We start from the raw sequence: 20,263 nt of genomic DNA on the forward strand, positions 1-20,263 counted from the left end.
CTGCATCTATTCTACATGCTTTATTTTGTAGCCTACACCATTATAATTGTAGAGGAGCGATATCACAGGTCTTATCTTCCTCGCCTGGTATGCAGGCGGTGGGGGTGTTCGATCCAGACGTAGATGCCTGTTTATTTGGAGTTAGCATGTTCTCCCCGTGGTCGTGTGGATTTTTTTCTCCAAGTCCTCCGGTTTTTTCCCTCCACATTAAGAAACATGCGTTTAGATTTGTTTATTATTTTGCTGTTAGAAATGTCCACATGATAAGCTACTTTGTTGAGCTATCGTTTATGGCCAGGTCACTTCTGAAAACATAAGCGAATACCTTAGTGAATTTTACTTTATAAGATAAAAAATAGTTTAGTTTAAACTGTATTAATGAATAAATTAGCAAATTACTTCGTCGAATCTATGGTTACAGCTAGAAATATTCGAATATAATTTTTTTTAGATTTCAGCTCCAAAAATTGCAGCCCAGAAATTAATTCATTCGGGTTCCACATCAGGGTCAGACTAAAGTTCTAAAACACATTCCTGCGGAGGGAGCTGGTAGGAACGTTAGGTTGCTTGGTCAATGGCCCGTGTCAACGGCGGCGTGGTGTATTCCGCAAATATGGCCGACTGTGAGGGCGGGCACAAGCCGGCGTGAGTAGGTTAAACTTTGAGTTTTATAAGGGCACCACGGGGTGACCAGCCCCTCCCCTCCCCACCCAGCCCCACCCCTCCCACCCCCCACCCAGCCCCACCCTCCCCACCCAGCCCCTCCCCACCCTCCCCACCCAGCCGCACCCACCCCACCCTCCCCACCAAGCCCCTCCCCACCCTCCCCTCCCCACCCAGCCCCACCCTCCCCACCCCGCCCCTCCCCACCCTCCCCCCAAGCCCCTCCCTCCCCACCCAGCCCCTCCCTGCACGACGGACGGACACAATAATCCCCTGTGGGCTGGTGTAACCAGGAGGTTCCTACCAGTATTACTTCTTAAATTCTAAGGATTGAATAAGCAATTCAATACTTTAGTTTATCACTCCTTGTGAAGCATGATGGTAAAGCTGTGCTATAGGTTGCCAGTTGTATGTGTATATATGTGTTTAAGATTAAGCTAAACTAAAATATTGTATTTCCTAGGTAGAAGCTCACTGAGCTATAAGCTCTTTTCCCAAGGCGACATGGCCACACATGATAGGTCATTGAGGTGGCTTATATTATGTCACAATATGTAGTAGCCGCCAAATAATATAAACGTGATAAGATAATAGATTATATTATATAACTTGGTTTTAAACTATCAGAGCTAATAACAAAATAGTGTTTTTTTTTTATCCAGCAAAATCCTTACTCAGTCGAAACCTTGTGTATGGCTCAATTTATATTGGATTTAGGAAAATATAAAACCTGAGAAGGAAATTGTCATGCTCAGAAATGTGTGGTTGTAAAATGTGAAAAGGAACGCGTGCCAACTAATGTAAATCCACCATAACCAGGTGCCTGCTTATGGTCAACATTTACTGTTATCATTTAAAGATACTCACTTATCCAAATTGTGCGAGCCACTCAAGGACTTATTTGGATCCATCTACATTAAAGTCACGTTATGCACACAGGAATTGCAATTTCAACGTGGTTTCTTTCATTATAATAAAAAAATATATCCTAAAGTGCTTTACGAAAAATGGATCTTGCAAATAGTTCACTACAATATGTATGTTTGTTGAACTTCTTTCACGCCATATGTAGCCAACCATGTCCGTGAGATGTGCGGCGGGATTACAACAGACGAAACATAGAAAGCATTTCTAAACAAATGAGTTTTCAATGTAGATGTAAAAGTGCATAGTTCCAGTGGTTTCCTGATATCTGAAGGAAGAGCGTTCTAGACAGCTGCAGAAGCCCATCTGAAAGTGCACGATGCAGTGAAATGTCTTTGTGTGATGGCCGCTGCGAGGATGACCGTAAGTTCGCGTGATGTTTTTTGCTCCTTGACGAGATCAGCAAGGTGTTGTGCGTCATTCGTGGCAAGCATTCTGCGTGTGACGAGTGCGGCCTTGTTTCCCTCAGGTTTTTTTTTATGTTATCGATAACTATGATTATTTCCTCTGCTATTCCTTTCAGTTCCCTGCGTGTTCAACTTCACATCACCGATCGGCATCGTGCTCTCACCCAACTACCCTGAGCACTACGGCAGCAACATGAACTGCATTTGGCTCATCGTTGCGCCCGCCGGCTCCCGCATCCGCCTGGTTTTCGCCGACTTTGAGGTTGAGTCGCAGTTTGATTTCCTGGCGGTGAAAGATGGAGACCGGCACGATGCTCCTCTTCTCGGTACTTTCTCCGGAGCTGATGTACCTGGGAACCTTGTCAGTGCGTCCAACACGTTCCGCCTCGAGTTCCTCTCGGACCATTCAACGCCTGGCCGCGGCTTCAATATCAGCTACACCAGTAAGGAACGGTGACACACTGGAACGTCCGTAAATCTGTGTTACATACGTCAAAAGTGAAAGTCTCTCCATGCCCAAGCGAACATGACGCAGTGGTCATCTTTATTCATTGCCCTGAGTGGAAGGAAATTCACCATTCCTATAGCGGCTGTCAGTCCAATCCTCCCAAGGACAATGACTGCTGACTTCCCACTCAGTGGTACTTGTTTTTATTTCGTATCATACCCAGAGGGATGATGGGCTATATGAACCCCTGATCAGGATTTGGAATCATCTTTATTGTGGAACAAGAGCATCTACCACAAAAAAGTGGCCACGTGGCTCTGAGGTCAGAGCACTGAGCCAGCACCGCTGATACGCTCGGTTCGAATTCAGGCAAATCGCTCGTGGCATGGTGCAAAATAAGTTCAACATTCATATTGGGTTCTCAAATGTCATTGAGTTTATGGACTCAGCCTGGCCGTCAATAACTACACGCACAAAAAATTGCATAACATCAGATTTGGTTCTACGTTTAATTTGGCTAAATTACAGCTCGATTCCCATGAGATGAGCATTACGTCTTGGTGGCTGAGTGGGTAAGAAAGTGCTTCCCCCAGTTGTGGGGTTATTCTCTTTAGCACAATGTGCTGCACAGCTGTGCGAAATACACGTATGGGGTATTTCATCCCACGAGACCAATGGCACAATTATGGATACGATTGTGGGGAAATATAAAGCGAACAAAAAAGCACCTACCACAGTACCTCCTGGTCAGAAGGTGCCCACTGGGTCAAAGTCAATGCTTCTCTTAATGCAGTTTGAGGCTTGCACTGTGATTACAATCACACATTGTAAATGAAAATAATGGTAATGATGATAACGATAGAGATTCTGCACTAACCTTGAGCCAATTAGAAAGTAGAAGTAATTAATCTGCAGTAAAATAGTTAGATTAAAAGTATCCTCAGTGGTAAAGAACTGCTGAACATGTCGTTTTATTAATTAATTTTGAAAGTTTGTGTGAATTTTCTATGTATTGAGGCTGATTAATTTTGCAGTAACAGAAGATGACTCAGCTAGCTATGAACCTATACACCTAAACATTACTTTTCTATACACACCTTTTTTCTTGCACGAAAAAACGCATTCAAAATGAAAGATGAAAATGTATCTAGTGTAAGCATTATATAACCCATGCATATGTTAACACAATGCAGACAGCCATAAGTAGTACGCTATTGAACTGACGAGTGTGTGCATGCGATGTTTGTTTTTTTCCAGCCTTTGGACACAACGATTGCTATGATCCAGGCAATCCAGTCAATGGGAGGCGATTCGGTACAAAGTTCCATCTTGGCAGCATGGTGTCTTTTACCTGTGAGAAAGGCTTTATCAGAACAGAGGGCTCCGAGATCTTGACCTGTGTCTCAAGAGATGGCAACATTGAATGGAATGAAGATGTCCCCAAATGTGAAGGTACAGTTCCCTTATGAATATAAAAGCATTCATACCGGTATGGATGCAAGCGTATAAGGGGGGGTCAACAACTGTTGAGACTAATTACACTATGTAACACAATTTTTGTTCCTGGGTACTAAGTGTTATTTTTTTTTATTGCTCATGCCTAAAAAGTAAAAAAATGGCTATTATTCCCCACGAACTTTTATTTTGTGTCCAGGACTTCATTTGAACGAAAGACACAAATGCACACGTTTTCTAATTGAAAATAGGTAAATTTCATAATATCAATGTACTGGTCACAAAAGCAAAGTTTGTGGGGAATAATAGCAATTTTTTGTACTTTTGAGGCATAAGCAATTAGGATATAATACTTACTACCCAGGAACATGTTTTTTGTTACACAGTGTAATGATTGTGGACCCTGTGGAAACGTATTTTGTTTTTATTAAATAGATGAACCACTCATAACACATCAGTGATCTATGCATGGATATTCAAAATAATAACATGAGGTTGGTGGGAGATTTTCGAGTATATGTTGTGTATAATATAATACCTACAAATAGCTTTAAATAAATATCAACATCATCAGCCATGGTCTCTCCACTGCTGGATAAAGGCCTCCCCAAGCCATTGCCATCTAGTATTTGTGGGTGTATGCCCTCCTTTGGCTGTCACTTCGTCCTCAGTCTCTACCACCAGCCGTCATTTCTCCTGGCGACGTGTCCTGCCCTGGCCGACTTGTCCGAACTGTCAATATGATGCCTTTCACTTGCTATTTGTTCTCTGATCCATGTGTTCCCCTTTCTTCGTCTCAGTTTCATTCCAAACATGCAGAACTTTCTACGCGTCTTTGCGCACTTTTTAGCTTTTGTGTTCCAAGTTCCAGATCTGTATGTCATACCAGGAATTTTAACTGGATTCTTTAGGAACATTAGTGTATATATATACACACATATACAGTTGTTTTTCGTTTCAAAATGTACTAGATTTCATACTGTAGCATATACTTTCTCTACTGTCACTGACTAATTGTACTATTTTTTGAAATAAAAAAAATTGCATGCAATAAGCCATCTAAGGGCAAGTAATTATGTTTTGTCACGTTTTTTTGCTTTTCTTTTTTAGCACAACGAGCAATAATACATTTGGTTACTTATATATTTGTAGGGGTGTTAGAGAGAGAGCCCGTTATGCATGGCAGCCTATGGTAAACAAACACAGTAGGCGGGGCTACATGAGTGCACGAGCAGGTGCCCTCTGCGACGTCCGCGCCAGACACCCTGGGGGGTCGATTCGGTCGTTATGATCCCCCGGGGCCCCACCCCTCAGGGAGGGGTTGGGTATAAAAGGGGAATGTATCGAAGGGCTCGGGAGTGATGTTTAGCTAAAGGAGAGAAGACGGAAGACGTCTTAGAGAGAGCCCTGGACTCCCCCTGGTACGCCGTCCTTATCAGGACCGCGCAGGCTCGAGCCAGTGGCGTGGTACCAGGGCCAGAGCCAGTGCTGGTCTGGACTCTGGGTACCGGGCCCGACTGACCAGTGTCGGGCCAAGATAGCCTCCCCTAGCCCATTAGTGGAGGACTCAGAGGCAGGCTAGGGTTAGCTAGAGAGGTGTGTCCTCAGATAGACGGGTGAGGGGGCCGATACCCCCTCAAATGTGTATGTCACAACGTTGGTGTTAAATAAACAAGTGTGCCTCCAACTCCGGTGTGAACGAGTCGTGAGCGTTACTACATCTGGCGTCAGAAGTGAAACAAAGTACGAACATGGATACACGCCGGACGACTCGAGTCGGGGTACCAGAGGCAGAAGACACCACTGCAGTCGGAGGGCCCGAGACGGCTGAAGATGCCATCGACCAGCCGGGGCTGGGCGCATCCACGCCACAGCAGCTGGAGGAAGGGGAGCCGTCGATGGAGGGGCTGAGGGAGGCGCACGCGAAGCTGACCGAGCTGCTGTACGCCGCAGCCGCCATGCTCGACACCATCACGCAGCTGGGGGCTGCGGGACCGCCACGGGGCAACGGCAGCCGACGATCACAGCGCCTTCCCGCCATTTCCACGGAGCAACATTTTGAAACTCCCGCCATCGCCGCAGCTGCTGTTGAGGGCGTGGCCGCTCTAAGCATCGCGTCCAACGGCGGGAGTACAGTACCTGCCGCGTCACCACCAACGGGCGGAACGTCACCACGGGTGCGACCGGCGATGCCATCGCTGGTTCGTGCCGACGCTGAGTTGAGTGAGGCGGACGAGGGAGTGCGTTCTTCCTCTGCAGCCGCTGCCTTACATCAGCGGCTACCTCCACTCAAGGAATTTGTGGGCGAGGATGGCGACTGGGGCGGCTTCCAGCGGCGCTTCCTCGCTCACCAGGAGATGGCACAGTGGACAGACGCCGAGGCTCTCCGCGCGCTGCCAGCACTTCTCGACAGCGACGCCCTCGCCACTCTAACATCGGCTTCGAAGGAGAGGCGCTCCACGCTGCGGAAGGCGATGCAGGTGCTGTCGGCGGTATATGGTCCACCATCGGACTGTCGCCAACTCTTTTACGATCGCCAGCGGGGGACGAAGGAGTCGCCCCTGGCGTACCGCACAAGCCTCCTGGCACTGGCGAAGGAGGCCTTTCCACGAATGGATGACGAGGGTGTCGACGCCATGGTGACAGAGAAGATACTTTTGCTGGCGGACGACTTAGACATCGTCATTGTCGCACAGGACGATGCAGAGATGTGCTCCCTCCAAGCGGCCCGTCTTCTCCACGCAAACCTGTCCTCTCAACGACGGAAGGCCAGCAAGGCGGCGAGCGGGCGTGCCGTCGCTGCAGCCACCCTCCCGGCGGAAGAGGTTTGCGCCATCGACCAGCAACGGCAGCATGGAGCGGGAGTACGGGAGGACCGGGCCGGTTCAAGCCGTCTACAACATCCATCGTCGTCACCAGCGCTTCCACGCTGTTACAACTGCGGCATCCGGGGCCACGTCGCCTCGGGGTGCCGCTCTCCTGGGCAGCGCAGGACGACACCTCAACGGGACGCCGGCCCTCGTCACAAGCTCCACCATCATAATCCGGCGAGTCGCGGCACCCCTCATGCTTGGCCCACGCACACGCCCGTCACACACTCAAACACCGCAGCGAAGGGGGGGCCAATATCGCGTACCATGGCACCAACACGCACCGCTCTGGGTACTCAGATTGAACCCAGCCAGTGGTCCGTGTTGGCCCATCGGGTTGTAGCCGCGTCGTCAGGGTCGTCGGCCGTTGTGGGTCACATCGATGGGGTCGAGGTGCGCATCCTGGTCGATACAGGAGCATCGGCGACCATTATTTCGGAGTTGATTTATAACATTCTCCCTGCCCAAAGCCGTCCTTTGATGCCTGTTAACGTGCCATTCTTTGCTGCTAACGGGGGTTCACTTGGCATCATCGGACAAATTCGTGCCCAAATTTGTGTCGGGGATATTAAATTGTCTGGGCCGATTTTTGTTTCCTCCTCGCTGGCGGTTCCGTGCCTGCTGGGGATGGACTTCCTGGCCAAAATGCCGATTAGGATATTAATCGACCAGGGATGCATTGAGCTCCCATCGGGCCGACGCATGGCGTTTCTGCCATCCTCCGCTACGAGCCGGACGGCGTTCGCGACGGTGCCGGCGTTCGTAGATAGAACGGTGCGCGTTCCTCCGGGGGCGCAAATGTTGATTCCTTTGAAACTTCGGCGGCCCTTCGCTAAGGGCATTGGGGCTCAAGGGGTTCTGTTGGGACCGTCTAGGGCCGGGGTCAGTGGACCTGATTTACTCCCGGCCCAGACCATAGTGAGAGGGGAAGGAGAACCCTTCATCGCGGTCCTCAATGTGGGCTCGCAGACGGTGGTGGTCCCACAGGGGACCGTGCTTGCTCACGCAACGCCGGTGCCCTGTGAGGAACCCGTCGCGAGTCATGTCGGCGCTGTCCCTGCACCGCGACCACATTCGGACAGCGATGAAGGGTGGCTCGAGGCGCTTTGTGCGGGATCGACGGACCTGTCAAATTTAGAGCGTCAACGTCTTAAGACACTACTAAGGGAATTTTCCGACGTTTTCAGTCGGGATAAATACGATTTGGGCTGCACTAATCTGCTGCGTCACCATATTGATACGGGTGACAGCGCGCCAATACGCCAGAATCCTTTTCGGTTGAGTCCCGCCGAAAAGGACCATGTCAAATCGGCTGTTGATGACATGCTAGCCGCCGACATCATTTCTCCCTCCAACAGCCCTTGGGGAGCGCCGATCGTCCTGGTTAAGAAGCAGGACGGTTCGTTGCGGTTTTGCGTTGACTTTCGGCGCCTTAATAAAATTACGGTTGCCGACGCATACCCGCTCCCACGGATGGACGAATCGCTTGACGCCTTGGCGGGAGCGCGATTCTTCTCCACATTGGACTTACTTTCGGGATTCTGGCAGCTTCCTCTGGACGATGATTCAAAGCCTAAAACTGCTTTCCGTACTCCGCACGGCCTGTTTCAATTCAACCGGTTGCCGATGGGCTTACACTCAGCGCCGGCAACTTTCCAGCGGTTGATGGAATTGGTTTTGGCTGGATTGCAATGGGAGTCGTGCCTGATTTATTTGGATGACGTTATTGTCTTTGGCAAAACTTTTGATGAACATCTCCAGAGGTTGCGGGCGGTTTTCCTAAAGATGCGGGCTGCTAATTTGAAATTTAAGCCCCAAAAATGCCATTTGTTACGCGAGTCGGTGCGTTATTTGGGGCACATCGTGGGACGCTCAGGTATTTCTACCGATCCCGCCAAAACGCAGTGTGTAAGCTCCTGGCCGACTCCCACCTCAGTGGGAGAGGTTAGGAGTTTTATTGGGTTTGCGTCGTATTATAGACGCTTCGTCGCTAATTTTGCGACTATAGCAAAACCCCTACACGCTTTAACATCAAAAGGGGTTCGGTTCTGCTGGGGTCAGGAGGAGGAAGCTGCTTTTTGCTCCCTTCGGGACGCTTTGGTAAACGCTCCTCCCCTGATTTACCCTGATTTTTCAAAACCATTCTTGCTCGACACCGATGCGAGCAACACGGGTATTGGGGGCGTGCTCTCCCAGGTGGTTGACGGCGTGGAACGTGTGGTTGCGTACGGCAGTCGGGTGTTGTCTCCAGCGGAGCAACGATATTGTGTCACCCGTAGGGAACTGTTGGCAATTGTCCATTTCATCCAACAGTATCGCCCATATCTGTACGGTCGGCATTTCACCGTCCGCACAGATCATGCGGCACTGCAGTACGCCCTGAGGGTTCAACAGCCATCGGGACAATTGTCCCGATGGTTGGAGGTCCTCCAGGATTACGATTTCCAAACCACATACCGTAAGGGCGTTCGCCACACCAACGCGGACGCTCTGTCGCGCTTGCCAACCACCTCCGAGTGTGCATGCCTCCTGGGGTCTGGACGTTGCAGACCTCCAGGGGACACATCGGTTCCTGTCTTGGCGGCCGCCAACGACGACGATACAGTAGTTACTAATTCGATCGAACAACAGGGCAAAGATTCCCTGTTGGGGTTGCCCGTCATTGACTGGGGGCGCCTCCAGATGGAGGATGTCTCCCTCCTCGGGTGGCGACGTCGCGTTGGCGGTGCGGCGGGGGGAAAAAGAGGTGGTTCCGACGCATGGGAAATGTGCCAAGGCCTGCTGATGCATTGGGACGGGAAGTCGCGTCGACATCGGCTGGTGGTCCCTACTGGGTTGCGGGGCAGGGTGGTATGGGCCGCTCATGAGCGCCTCCTACACCTGGGGACCCAAAAGACTCTCGCCTTGCTGCAACTTGATTTTTATTGGCCTGGCATGACGAGGGATGTTGGGGATTTGTTGGGATCATGCCCTCGATGTGCACAACGCAAACCGCCGGCACGGGAGTCTAACCCGCCCTTGCAATCGATCAAAGTGTCCAGGATAAACGAGCTGGTCGCTCTGGACATTTTGGGACCATTCCCCGCCACCCCCAGGGGGAATAGATATTTGTTGACTGGTGTCGAGTATTTTACACGCTGGCCTATGGCCTGGCCTCTGGCCAACCAGTCGGCAGCAGCCATCGTGGAGGCCTTTGTTCAGGGTTATGTCCTGGACAAAGGTGCTCCGGAGAGGCTGCTGACCGACCAGGGCAGAAATTTTTCCGGTAAACTACTCAGACAAGTCTGTGATCTCCTGGGCACAAAGAAAATTCGAACCTCCCCATATCACCCACAAACTGACGGGATGGTCGAACGGTTGCATCGCACCATCACGTCCATGTTATCACAACAAGTTTCGGACTCGCAAACGGATTGGGACCTACAAATTCAGGGGGTCTTGGCGGCGTACCGGATGGCACCCCATGCAGCTACGGGGTTTTCTCCCTTTTACCTCATGTACGGCCGAGAACCAGACCCGCCTGTTCGTGCCCAGTTGCAGATCCCCGTGCCGCAGGGAAAAACTAATCTGGCTGACCACGTTAAATTTAATCTGGACAAATTGACCGAGGCACGGGATGCTGCAATGCAAAACTCTGACCTCCGTCAGAAGGCGAATGAGCGCCTCAGATTGAGTCGAGCGCACATGCTGCAGTGGAAGCCGGGGGACAAGGCATGGCTGCACTGCCCCCAGGTGCCACTGGCAACCTCCTCTAAACTGGTGCGGCCGTGGCGGGGCCCTGTGGAAGTGGTGGAGGTGTTACGACCGCAGTGCGTGCGCATCAAGTGGGGGAAGCGGCGATGGTTCGTGCACCCCTCTAGGTTAAAACCCTTCTCTGCGGTACACAATCACACTTCACACGCGCGTGGCCAAGCATGTGGGGGGTCGGCCGACTCGCTGGGTCCGTCTCCGTCGCTCTCACCTAATGCCTTGCCGGCTGTGCCACCTTCAGGTGCATCAGGAGTGACGGGCTCACGCCCGATCACCCCTCCTGCGGATACCGAGGGTCACGCGGAGTCGGATGAATGCTCACCCCAAGACGGACAATTGCCACCTGATGGTCCGCCACGCGCGGTTACCCCGTGTGAGGGGCCCGCTGCAAGGACGCGCGCTAAAATGCGCAAACTGTTGTGAGGCCGGAAAATGTGTACATAGCTGTTGTGTTCATTGGATGTTGTGTGGGTGGTGTGTTCCCCACTCCTCGGATGTACATATGTTGGCTTCACCGTGTGTTGTGTGTGCGTGGTGGGTTCCCTGCTGATTGTATATAGGCTGTTTTTTTTTACGGAATTCGTATTTATTCGGGGGGGGTGCGACGGGTTGTTTTCTCATCTTGCTGTTGCGTTCTTGTTCTGGTTCCTGTTATTGTTCAAAAATAGTGAGGCACACGCGCGGTCAGGGGGTGAAGGCACCTTTATTGTCAAATTTTTGTATGTTGGCAGCCGGGACGGCTGCATGCTATGCGGGGGGGAGTGATGTAGGGGTGTTAGAGAGAGAGCCCGTTATGCATGGCAGCCTATGGTAAACAAACACAGTAGGCGGGGCTACATGAGTGCACGAGCAGGTGCCCTCTGCGACGTCCGCGCCAGACACCCTGGGGGGTCGATTCGGTCGTTATGATCCCCCGGGGCCCCACCCCTCAGGGAGGGGTTGGGTATAAAAGGGGAATGTATCGAAGGGCTCGGGAGTGATGTTTAGCTAAAGGAGAGAAGACGGAAGACGTCTTAGAGAGAGCCCTGGACTCCCCCTGGTACGCCGTCCTTATCAGGACCGCGCAGGCTCGAGCCAGTGGCGTGGTACCAGGGCCAGAGCCAGTGCTGGTCTGGACTCTGGGTACCGGGCCCGACTGACCAGTGTCGGGCCAAGATAGCCTCCCCTAGCCCATTAGTGGAGGACTCAGAGGCAGGCTAGGGTTAGCTAGAGAGGTGTGTCCTCAGATAGACGGGTGAGGGGGCCGATACCCCCTCAAATGTGTATGTCACAACGTTGGTGTTAAATAAACAAGTGTGCCTCCAACTCCGGTGTGAACGAGTCGTGAGCGTTACTACATATTCATCACTTATTTTAAGCACATACAATACATGTCGAAAGTCTTATTAGTTTTTTGGGTGTCTTTTGTTGTATTATTCATGCAGGCTATCCGAGAGTTGTATTGCCATTTCACTGTCCATGTATTCATCCTTTTTGGTGTATAATTCAACCACAATAAGAAGTGGATGAACCAATCATCATAAAATTTGTAATATACCATATCTGTAATAAGGGACCTGTGAGTGATCAGATTTCCACGCAATATTTCAAATGCAATTACTGAAATTTGAATTGTGCTCAAATTAGATGTACAATTTTGTGAGATTACCCTGAAAGAAATTAACTATATTACACTGTATCAAAGATTATGGTTTTGGATTTACGGGTTAGCATTCAAATATTTGCATAGACTTCAATAAGATTCAGATGTTTTATGCAAGAGCTTGTATAACACAAACGCCACGCTTAATATTACGAGGCTACAGTACAATTATACTGCAAAGTATTTCCACATTTTCCTAGTTTTCAGCTCAAAATAAAAACCCTTCCCTCTAATAGTAAATAACCATGTTGCCCAGATTATAAGATGCTTCTTTTTTACCTTGACAGTAAAGAGAATGATGGAGGTGAGTCTTATAATCTGGTAGGTGAGAGTGAGTGACGTTCGTGACACCAGCTTACTTTCTGGAGCATCTTATAATTCAGAGAATACAATAATAAATGCAGTGTTTGACTATTTAACTATACTTTTTTTATTTTACCAGGTAAGGCTCACTGAGCTATATAGATTTTTTTCAAAGCGACCTGCCCATCGCAAATTATAGCTCAACGAAGTGGCTTATTGCGTGGAAATTTATAGTAGCCAAATACTCTAAACGCATGTTTCTAAATGTGGAGGGGAAAACCGGAGGACCCAGAGAAACATCCATGCGACCACGGGAAAAAACACATGCAAACTCCAAATATACAGGTGTCAGGGTTGGGATCGAACCCATGACCTCCTCTATACCAGGCAAGGTAGTTAACATCTCGCTCCCTGGCACTATAGTGTATTTATAGTGTTTTATACTGCGAGATGAGATTGATTTTCTTCACCAATGGAGTTGGTCAGCTTGATTGGAGACCTTGACAGATTGACCCTATGTTATCAACCTCTAGGCCTCACATTAACACATCTCAGAGAATCTATGAATGGAATTCAAGGTTCTTTTTCATCTCGTGATTGGCATGAGTCAATACAATTGTTTAATTCACAAGGGCCTGTGTCAGTCCATTGCTGGATGAAGGCCTTCCTATGTCATATCATTATTGATGGTTATTTGATCATACTTCACCATACTGGTCATTTGTGGAAACAGACGCTCATGAATTGCAAATTGCTGAAGTTTTGCCAATAGTATGTGTAATTAGCCATAATTCCTCCATAAGGAATTGGACCAAAAATGTAATGCAACTAAAATGTTCTGCTATGCAGGGGGGGGGGGATATGTAATATTACAGCCAGAAGTCAACTATTGTGGCAGAAGAATATAGACAGTATATATTTAGAATATATGCCTGAATGTGACGACCTGCTCTTGGTATACCATTAAACCACTGTACACGGCAGTGGTTTAATTTAGTGGCTACCATATTGGTAGCGACAAATTTCTACTTCTACAATTAATATACGCTTGGAGAAATGAGGCGTGATTCGTTTTTCTTTCAAAAACAAGGTTTTACTGATGAGGCAGCATTGTCCTTTTTTCAAGCAACCGAGGACCTGTAATCTGTGGTGACAATTTAATCTAACAAAACACACAAAATGAAGGAGCTGCTCTTATGGAGAGCAAAATTGATTCTTTGAGGTCAGGTGTGGATATAATGAGTTGGTTAACATATCTATATACTCTTCCTGGATAATTGTTCTTTCAAAACTGTGGTGAAAATGCATTGTTATATTATAAAATTATATTGTGATTAATTCCTAAAAGGTTCGTATTTTTTTATTTCAACATGTCCATTTATAAAATTATTTTGTAACTGACGTACGTGCTAAGGCATATAAACAAAATTGTATGAACACAGAAAAATGCTAAATGTCAGTATGAAAAAAAAAACTAGATCAATAAAGCGATTCGTGTGCATGTGGTTTCATTGTCGCTTTCAAAGTATGCAATGTGTCATTGGGTTTTTAAATGTGTTTCAGCACCATGCGGTGGCCACCTGACCTCTCTAGCTGGCATTATCCTGTCCCCGGGCTGGCCAGGCCTTTACAAAGACTCTCTCAGCTGTGAGTGGATCATTGAGGCTCAGCAGGGACATGCCATCAGGCTCATCTTCAAAAGGTTAGTCTCTCTCTCTCTCTGCCCTCCTCCCCAAAGCAAAAGTGAAAGTTGTACATGGTCAAGTAGATAGACCTGACTGTTGACTTCTTCACTTACTACAACAACAAGAACAAAAAGCTGTGTATGTAGACATTGGTTGTGATTTCTCAGCTCCGGAACTACCAGTGATGCCGTTTTCACATGCACGCCGTGTATCATTTGGTGCATTAGTTAGGTTTTGTACCTAATGTTCACTCAATGGCAATGGTGTTAAGCTGGCCCTCTATGCATCTCTATGCATCTCAATTATATGGATCCAAAATCTATGGTACTTCAAGAACACATTATGATGACCTTGTGAATAATTGTTATGTCCTACGTACATGTGATTTTAATTCTCGTTCAGTTATTTCAATTATCAAATCACTCAAAGTCACGTCTGCTCTTGCATCACTTAGTCTGACAAATAAGGCAAACGCCGGTCATCATAAGTGATTTGCTGGAAGCAATGTGACAATCATTTGTGCCATTTATCCAGCTCAATGAGTATTTATGGAAGGTGCCTAGCTTGTGAAATGCACATACATTACTGTCCAAACTCTGGTCCATCGAGAGATCTAGAGGCCTTTCTGCGTATACATTTTTCATCACTTTATACAGTGGCAGTTAATGTAAAAATCCATAAACGTGTAGATGGCAGCCACTAAAACATTGATGGTCACTTGACCTCTGAATTTCCAATACATAAAAGCTGGCCTATAAATGATTGACGTCTTTCAAAGGTCAGGTGATGGTAGATACTATAAAATACATAAATAAATGTGTAAATCTGAATTTATATGTGTGTTTCTTTTTACCAGGTTTCAGACGGAAGTGAACTACGATGTACTGCAGATATACGATGGTGCATCTGCTTCATCTCCCCTCACTGGATCCTTTCATGGGACCCAGGTTCCAGAATTCCTTGCCAGCACTGGCAATACCCTTCTGCTACATTTCACCACCGACAACAGCCGCTCCAACGTGGGCTTTCAGATCCTTTACGAGAGTGAGTCATTCGAAATCAAGATTTATCTGTAAATGATAATAAAACCCGTCACACCAGAAGGATATGTGCAGGCTGGAAACAAATAGGTTTAACAACACACAGAGGTGTTTCCCACATACGGCAGGAATGCAAGACTCCCATCATGGCTTGAATGCATTGTCACATGACCTCCAAAAACTGCTGGTGGCTTAAACAATGCTGAGAACATTGTACATGCAATGCACTCGTCACATGATGTGTATTCAAGGCACGATGGAAGCGATGTCTTCCTGCTGTTAGTAAGCACACCTCTATGTGTGGTTACATTTATTCATTATTGACACTTTACACAGTCTGCATACACAATCTGCATACACAGTATGTGTATGATTGCTGGCTACTTAAATAAGTTCGTGTATAAAGTATTGAATAACGCTGTGTAATGTTATTATATCGTTTTATGTGCGTGCACGCATGTGCATCGATATGCGGATACATTTTTGAACTGAAATTACGCACTATTCATTCTTCCTGTCGAGCATCGATGTGCAAAATGAGCGGAAACTTCAGGGCACTTAAAAGCAAAAATGGTGGCCTTTGATCAAATGTATAAAAACACTTTGGTAAAAATGTAACTGTGACAGGAATTTTCCTGCCTCGATATTTAATCAAAGTGTTATTTTATTTGTCTGAAGCTTGTGTTTCTATTTCTTTCATGGTGCTGTTAAAGCTAAACTGGAATGTGTTTATACATGCACACACACAAGGGGCAGTCACACAGCATTGGAGAAAGTATTGTAAGAATGCAGACATATATATCTCAGTAAGGTTCATACAGCATCGATGCTCTTATTTTAGAAGCTTTAATTTCATACAATATTGATATGGCTTTTTAGTATTACATTTTTTCTAAATCTTCGTTTTTCTATGGGTATATGTATAAACACAAGTCGACACGTAGCACATTATACACATCGATGTTTGAGCTCGTGATACACATTCGCCGTTGTGTTAGAACATAATTGATTCTTAAAATGAGTTGCAATCCTGAATCATGACTATTAATCGAATCTGCCGCCAGGATGGGCGTGACTCATTCCGCACACATAACTTGCATTGCAACGTACTTTACGAGTAGCCCGCACATTATAACTTTAGACATGCAGTGGTGTATTTACCGAGTGATTACCATGGTGTAGTTGGCACACTGGACCTGCAATGCAGAGCTCCCTGGTATCAACACACCTAGGCAGCACATCATCTTGTTTTGTCAGAATCTTTATTGAGACTGGAGGAATACGATGATGTATGAAGCCATATTTCACATATGTCCAGTACCGGCGGGTCAGCAATTGGTACACCACTGTTCGTGGATCAGCAGGTTGTGCACGTGGTGTGGTAAAGCATGGGTAACTCCCACCTCTACCAAAGTGCCTGATCAACATGGAAGAGTAGGCCAAGTGCCTTCTAGAGGCGCTCAATAGGGCTTCCTTCGCAAGCCATTCCGCCAGCAGTGGCATAATAAAATACAAAGCGGAGCTTCACCTTCACCCGATTTGAGTGGCTATACACCTAGCTGACATGTTGATGTAAATATAAGCTAGCCTCGCTTACAACATTAAACCTGATACTTATTGGCCACCTGCCACTTCTGGGTTGGTGATTCAACAAGGGGGCGCCCGCCTCTCTGAGTCACCAGGCAAGCCAAGTATTATTGGTTTTAATAGCCCAGCCTCAGTCTGATGATGTTCTGGCAACTGTGCAAGGATTGCCTGCGATTGTCGTGTGGAAGGTCAAATGAGCAGACCCACTGTGATGTAAGCCTTTTAATGAGTGGATTTGAAAACCTTGTGAAAAGCCCCCATTGTGAAGGATTTGCCCTGGGGTAGTAATTTACAAAGCAACACTCACCATTCAAAAAGGTTCCAGTATCATAGCGGTCATAATTACCAAACTGTGCGGAGAGAAACATAAATAGTAATTTTGCTGGCTTTAAACTGGGGATATGTGTGTTACCTGCCAATATTCAATGTTGTTTCACATTTGTAAGCTGCAGAACTTGAAATGGGGTCCCTAGACACCTTATCAAGAGTGCACCGAGTGTTGTAGCCATTCTCTTTGCAGAGCTTAAATTGTTTTAAGTAAGTACACCAGATGCCATGTGGCAAGAATATAAGGAATGCAATTAGAATATACTGGTTTTCTCCGCACTTATTTATTAATGAGACTCGTATCAACATGGTTTGGACTCCACGTATAAGTACACATATGAGTGAATGCAGACTCTATGCATGTAATGATCCACACCTGAGCCTCAATTCAGGTTAATGATTTGCAACAAAAATACATCTTCTTTGTCTAATTTTATATTGGATTAGAGTTTGGGATTATTCATGCAGACTTTCTTTTTTCATTAGCGCAGGATATCTGTAGATATTAAAAATTTCGATTTAAAGCTTTCGTGACTGCAGGGATTCATCTTCTTGGTTCTTTCGGTAAAGTCACGTAGAAGGGAAGTAATAAAATAATAAAAATAAAACATAATAAAACAATTCTCACGACGTTTCGGCCACAACGCAAGCAGCCGTTGTGGCCGAAACGTCGTGAGAATTGTTTTATTATGTTTTATTTTTATTATTTTATTACTTCCCTTCTACGTGACTTTACCGAAAGAACCAAGAAGATATTAAAAATTCTCTGCCAATATTTACTAAGATGCAGCGTGACATATTAAATTGCATGCCTTAGAAATGGGCAGGATGAAAATAATAAAAGATATGTTTGAGAAATTGCAGTTAAATTGGCTACAGTGTTTATAAAGCAAATGTTTATTGGATATACAGCATACAGTCTGGCTCGTCGATCATTTAGTTATTTACATTTAAAAATCTCATTATTTCACTAAATAAGCTCTTTGCAAGTCAATGTTGTCCATTTTCTAATTATATGCTGGCTTTAGTGGCTCATGTGCATACATATCCTATTTGCAAATGTTTGCATTTTAAGTCTGTAAGAATATATTAGCCTTCATTTTCCCAAAATAGCAATCTCATATGACTGTGAGATTAGCAAAATAAAAGTATGGTCTGCTTACATGTTATGATTAATATGTATGTATGCTCAGATTTACCAGAAGCAACACTGCTCTAAAAGTTTTTGCCTGTGTATACTCAGCTATTGTGCGTGCATTTTTCTCCGGGTCCTCGGCTTTTTCCCTCCACATTTAGAAACACGCGTTTAGAGTATTTGGCTGCTATACATTTCCACGTGATTACCCACTTCGTTGAACTATCAGTTATGGCCAGGTCGCTTCTGAAAAAGAGCTACATAGCTCAGTGGGCCTTACCTGGTAAAATAAAAAAAAATAGTATGTTGAACTTTAGCACCGTATGTAACCAACTGTGCTAATAGTAGGTGATTGATCAGATATACTGGGGTGTTTAGATGTAAAAAAAAGGTGCTGTTCACATCACAGCTGGAGAAAAGCCTCCACCAGAGGGCCCCTCTAGAGGGCAATTGGCCTACTCTTCCACACTGGCTAGATGTCTTGTAATAGGTGAGAGCCTCCACATTTTATCTCACCACACGCAAACTGTCAATCAATCATGGTGTACCCATATATATATTGCTGGGTGGACATACGTGGGAGGGATTTAAGAAATGTTCCCATTGTTTAAATTGCCACACCAAGAGATCGAATTGAATCTAAACGAAACCAGGTAAGGCCCACTGAGCTATATAACTCTTTTTCAGAATCGACATGGCCACAAATGATAGCCCAATGAAGTAGCTTTTCATGTGGACATTTATAGTAACCAAATATTCTAAACGGATTTTTTTTAATGTGGAGAGAAAATTCAGAGGACCCTGAGAAAAATCCATGTGACCACGGGGAGAACATGCAAACTCCAAATATACAAGCGAGGTAGTTAACATCTCGCATCCACGAATCAGTGACATTTGTATTATCCCATTTGCTACCCAATACACATGGCAGCTACAATCGCGTATAACTCTTTGTTAAACATCCCATTTTGTGCCGTTTCCAACACTGTATACTGCTATGTTATGTTAGACTAAATAAAACAAGCATTCTGATCATAAACCGTTAACATGCATACAAATACAAATTGTCATCGTTACAATACATAACCCATTTTACCCATTGATGACAACGTTTGATGAAAGCTAGAAGTATGCCAAATTATTAAAATATTTTACAATTGTAAAATAAATTAAACCTTCTAAACGGTTGCAAAAATATCTTCAGCACAAAAAAAGAACATGGCATGAAAAGTGGCGCAAAGCGTAGAGAGATGCATCTTTGGAATTACATTGAAAGCGTAGAGACATGCATGGCTGGAATTACATTGAGAGACAGAAAGTAGGGACACATCAAATAGAGAATACACACAAGTTTAAGGGACATCATCCAAACTGTTAAGAACAGTTCGTGGGACTTGAGCAGGACATGTTACTCGATGAGGGGATGCTGGATGGTCAAAGGGCATGACCGTGTCAACGAATAGAACGCATTTGATAGTACGTCCACCGAGGAAATTTGGTGATGAAATCAGCTGGTGTGTTAGGTGCTAGGTGGATTATTACATTTCTAAATATTGAGAGATGACTGTAGCCAACAGAAACCTTCAATGCAGCAGTGGATTGATCAAGCTGATGATGGCGATTATGATATTTTACCTGCTTAGATATTGCTCACTTAGATCCAAATAGCATAGCTCATTCGAGGCATTCACCTGTGAGACTCCACACGCATGAGGGCATCATGCTAATGTAAGCCCAGCAGGTTCATTATAATTTCAGAAAATAAGTCCCAGCATTACCAGAGATGTTGCTGCTAAGAGGCACAGTTGAGAAATATTTTCACACTCATTTAAACTTAACAACAAAATGTATAACGCTCTTGGATATGTATTTGTTTCTTTCAGTGAAGAGAATTTAGATTGCGGTCCTGTTTAATGACATCATCGCACTTTTGGTGGCTTGTTAGATGGAGACCGTGGTTTACCTTATCGCCATCGTTATCTCTTTCTTCGTGATAATGTGCTTCAGTAACATTATCAATAAGAGCC

The 20,263-nt window shown here is 46.0% G+C and overlaps 1 protein-coding gene across 2 annotated transcripts in view; it reads left to right on the plus strand.

Moving 5' to 3' along the window:
- The window catches only part of LOC144931684 (CUB and sushi domain-containing protein 3-like), a 454,944-nt gene that overhangs the window by 293,816 nt on the left and 140,865 nt on the right, over nt 1-20,263 (plus strand). For both annotated transcript variants that reach the window (XM_078855833.1, XM_078855834.1), the window contains 4 exons: nt 2,111-2,437; nt 3,700-3,894; nt 14,026-14,164; nt 15,004-15,191. In XM_078855833.1, the coding sequence (XP_078711959.1) occupies nt 2,111-2,437; nt 3,700-3,894; nt 14,026-14,164; nt 15,004-15,191 (849 nt within the window). The remainder of the gene's footprint in view (nt 1-2,110; nt 2,438-3,699; nt 3,895-14,025; nt 14,165-15,003; nt 15,192-20,263) is intronic.

Source organism: Lampetra fluviatilis, chromosome 4 (assembly GCF_964198595.1).
Source record: "Lampetra fluviatilis chromosome 4, kcLamFluv1.1, whole genome shotgun sequence".
NCBI lineage: Eukaryota > Metazoa > Chordata > Hyperoartia > Petromyzontiformes > Petromyzontidae > Lampetra > Lampetra fluviatilis.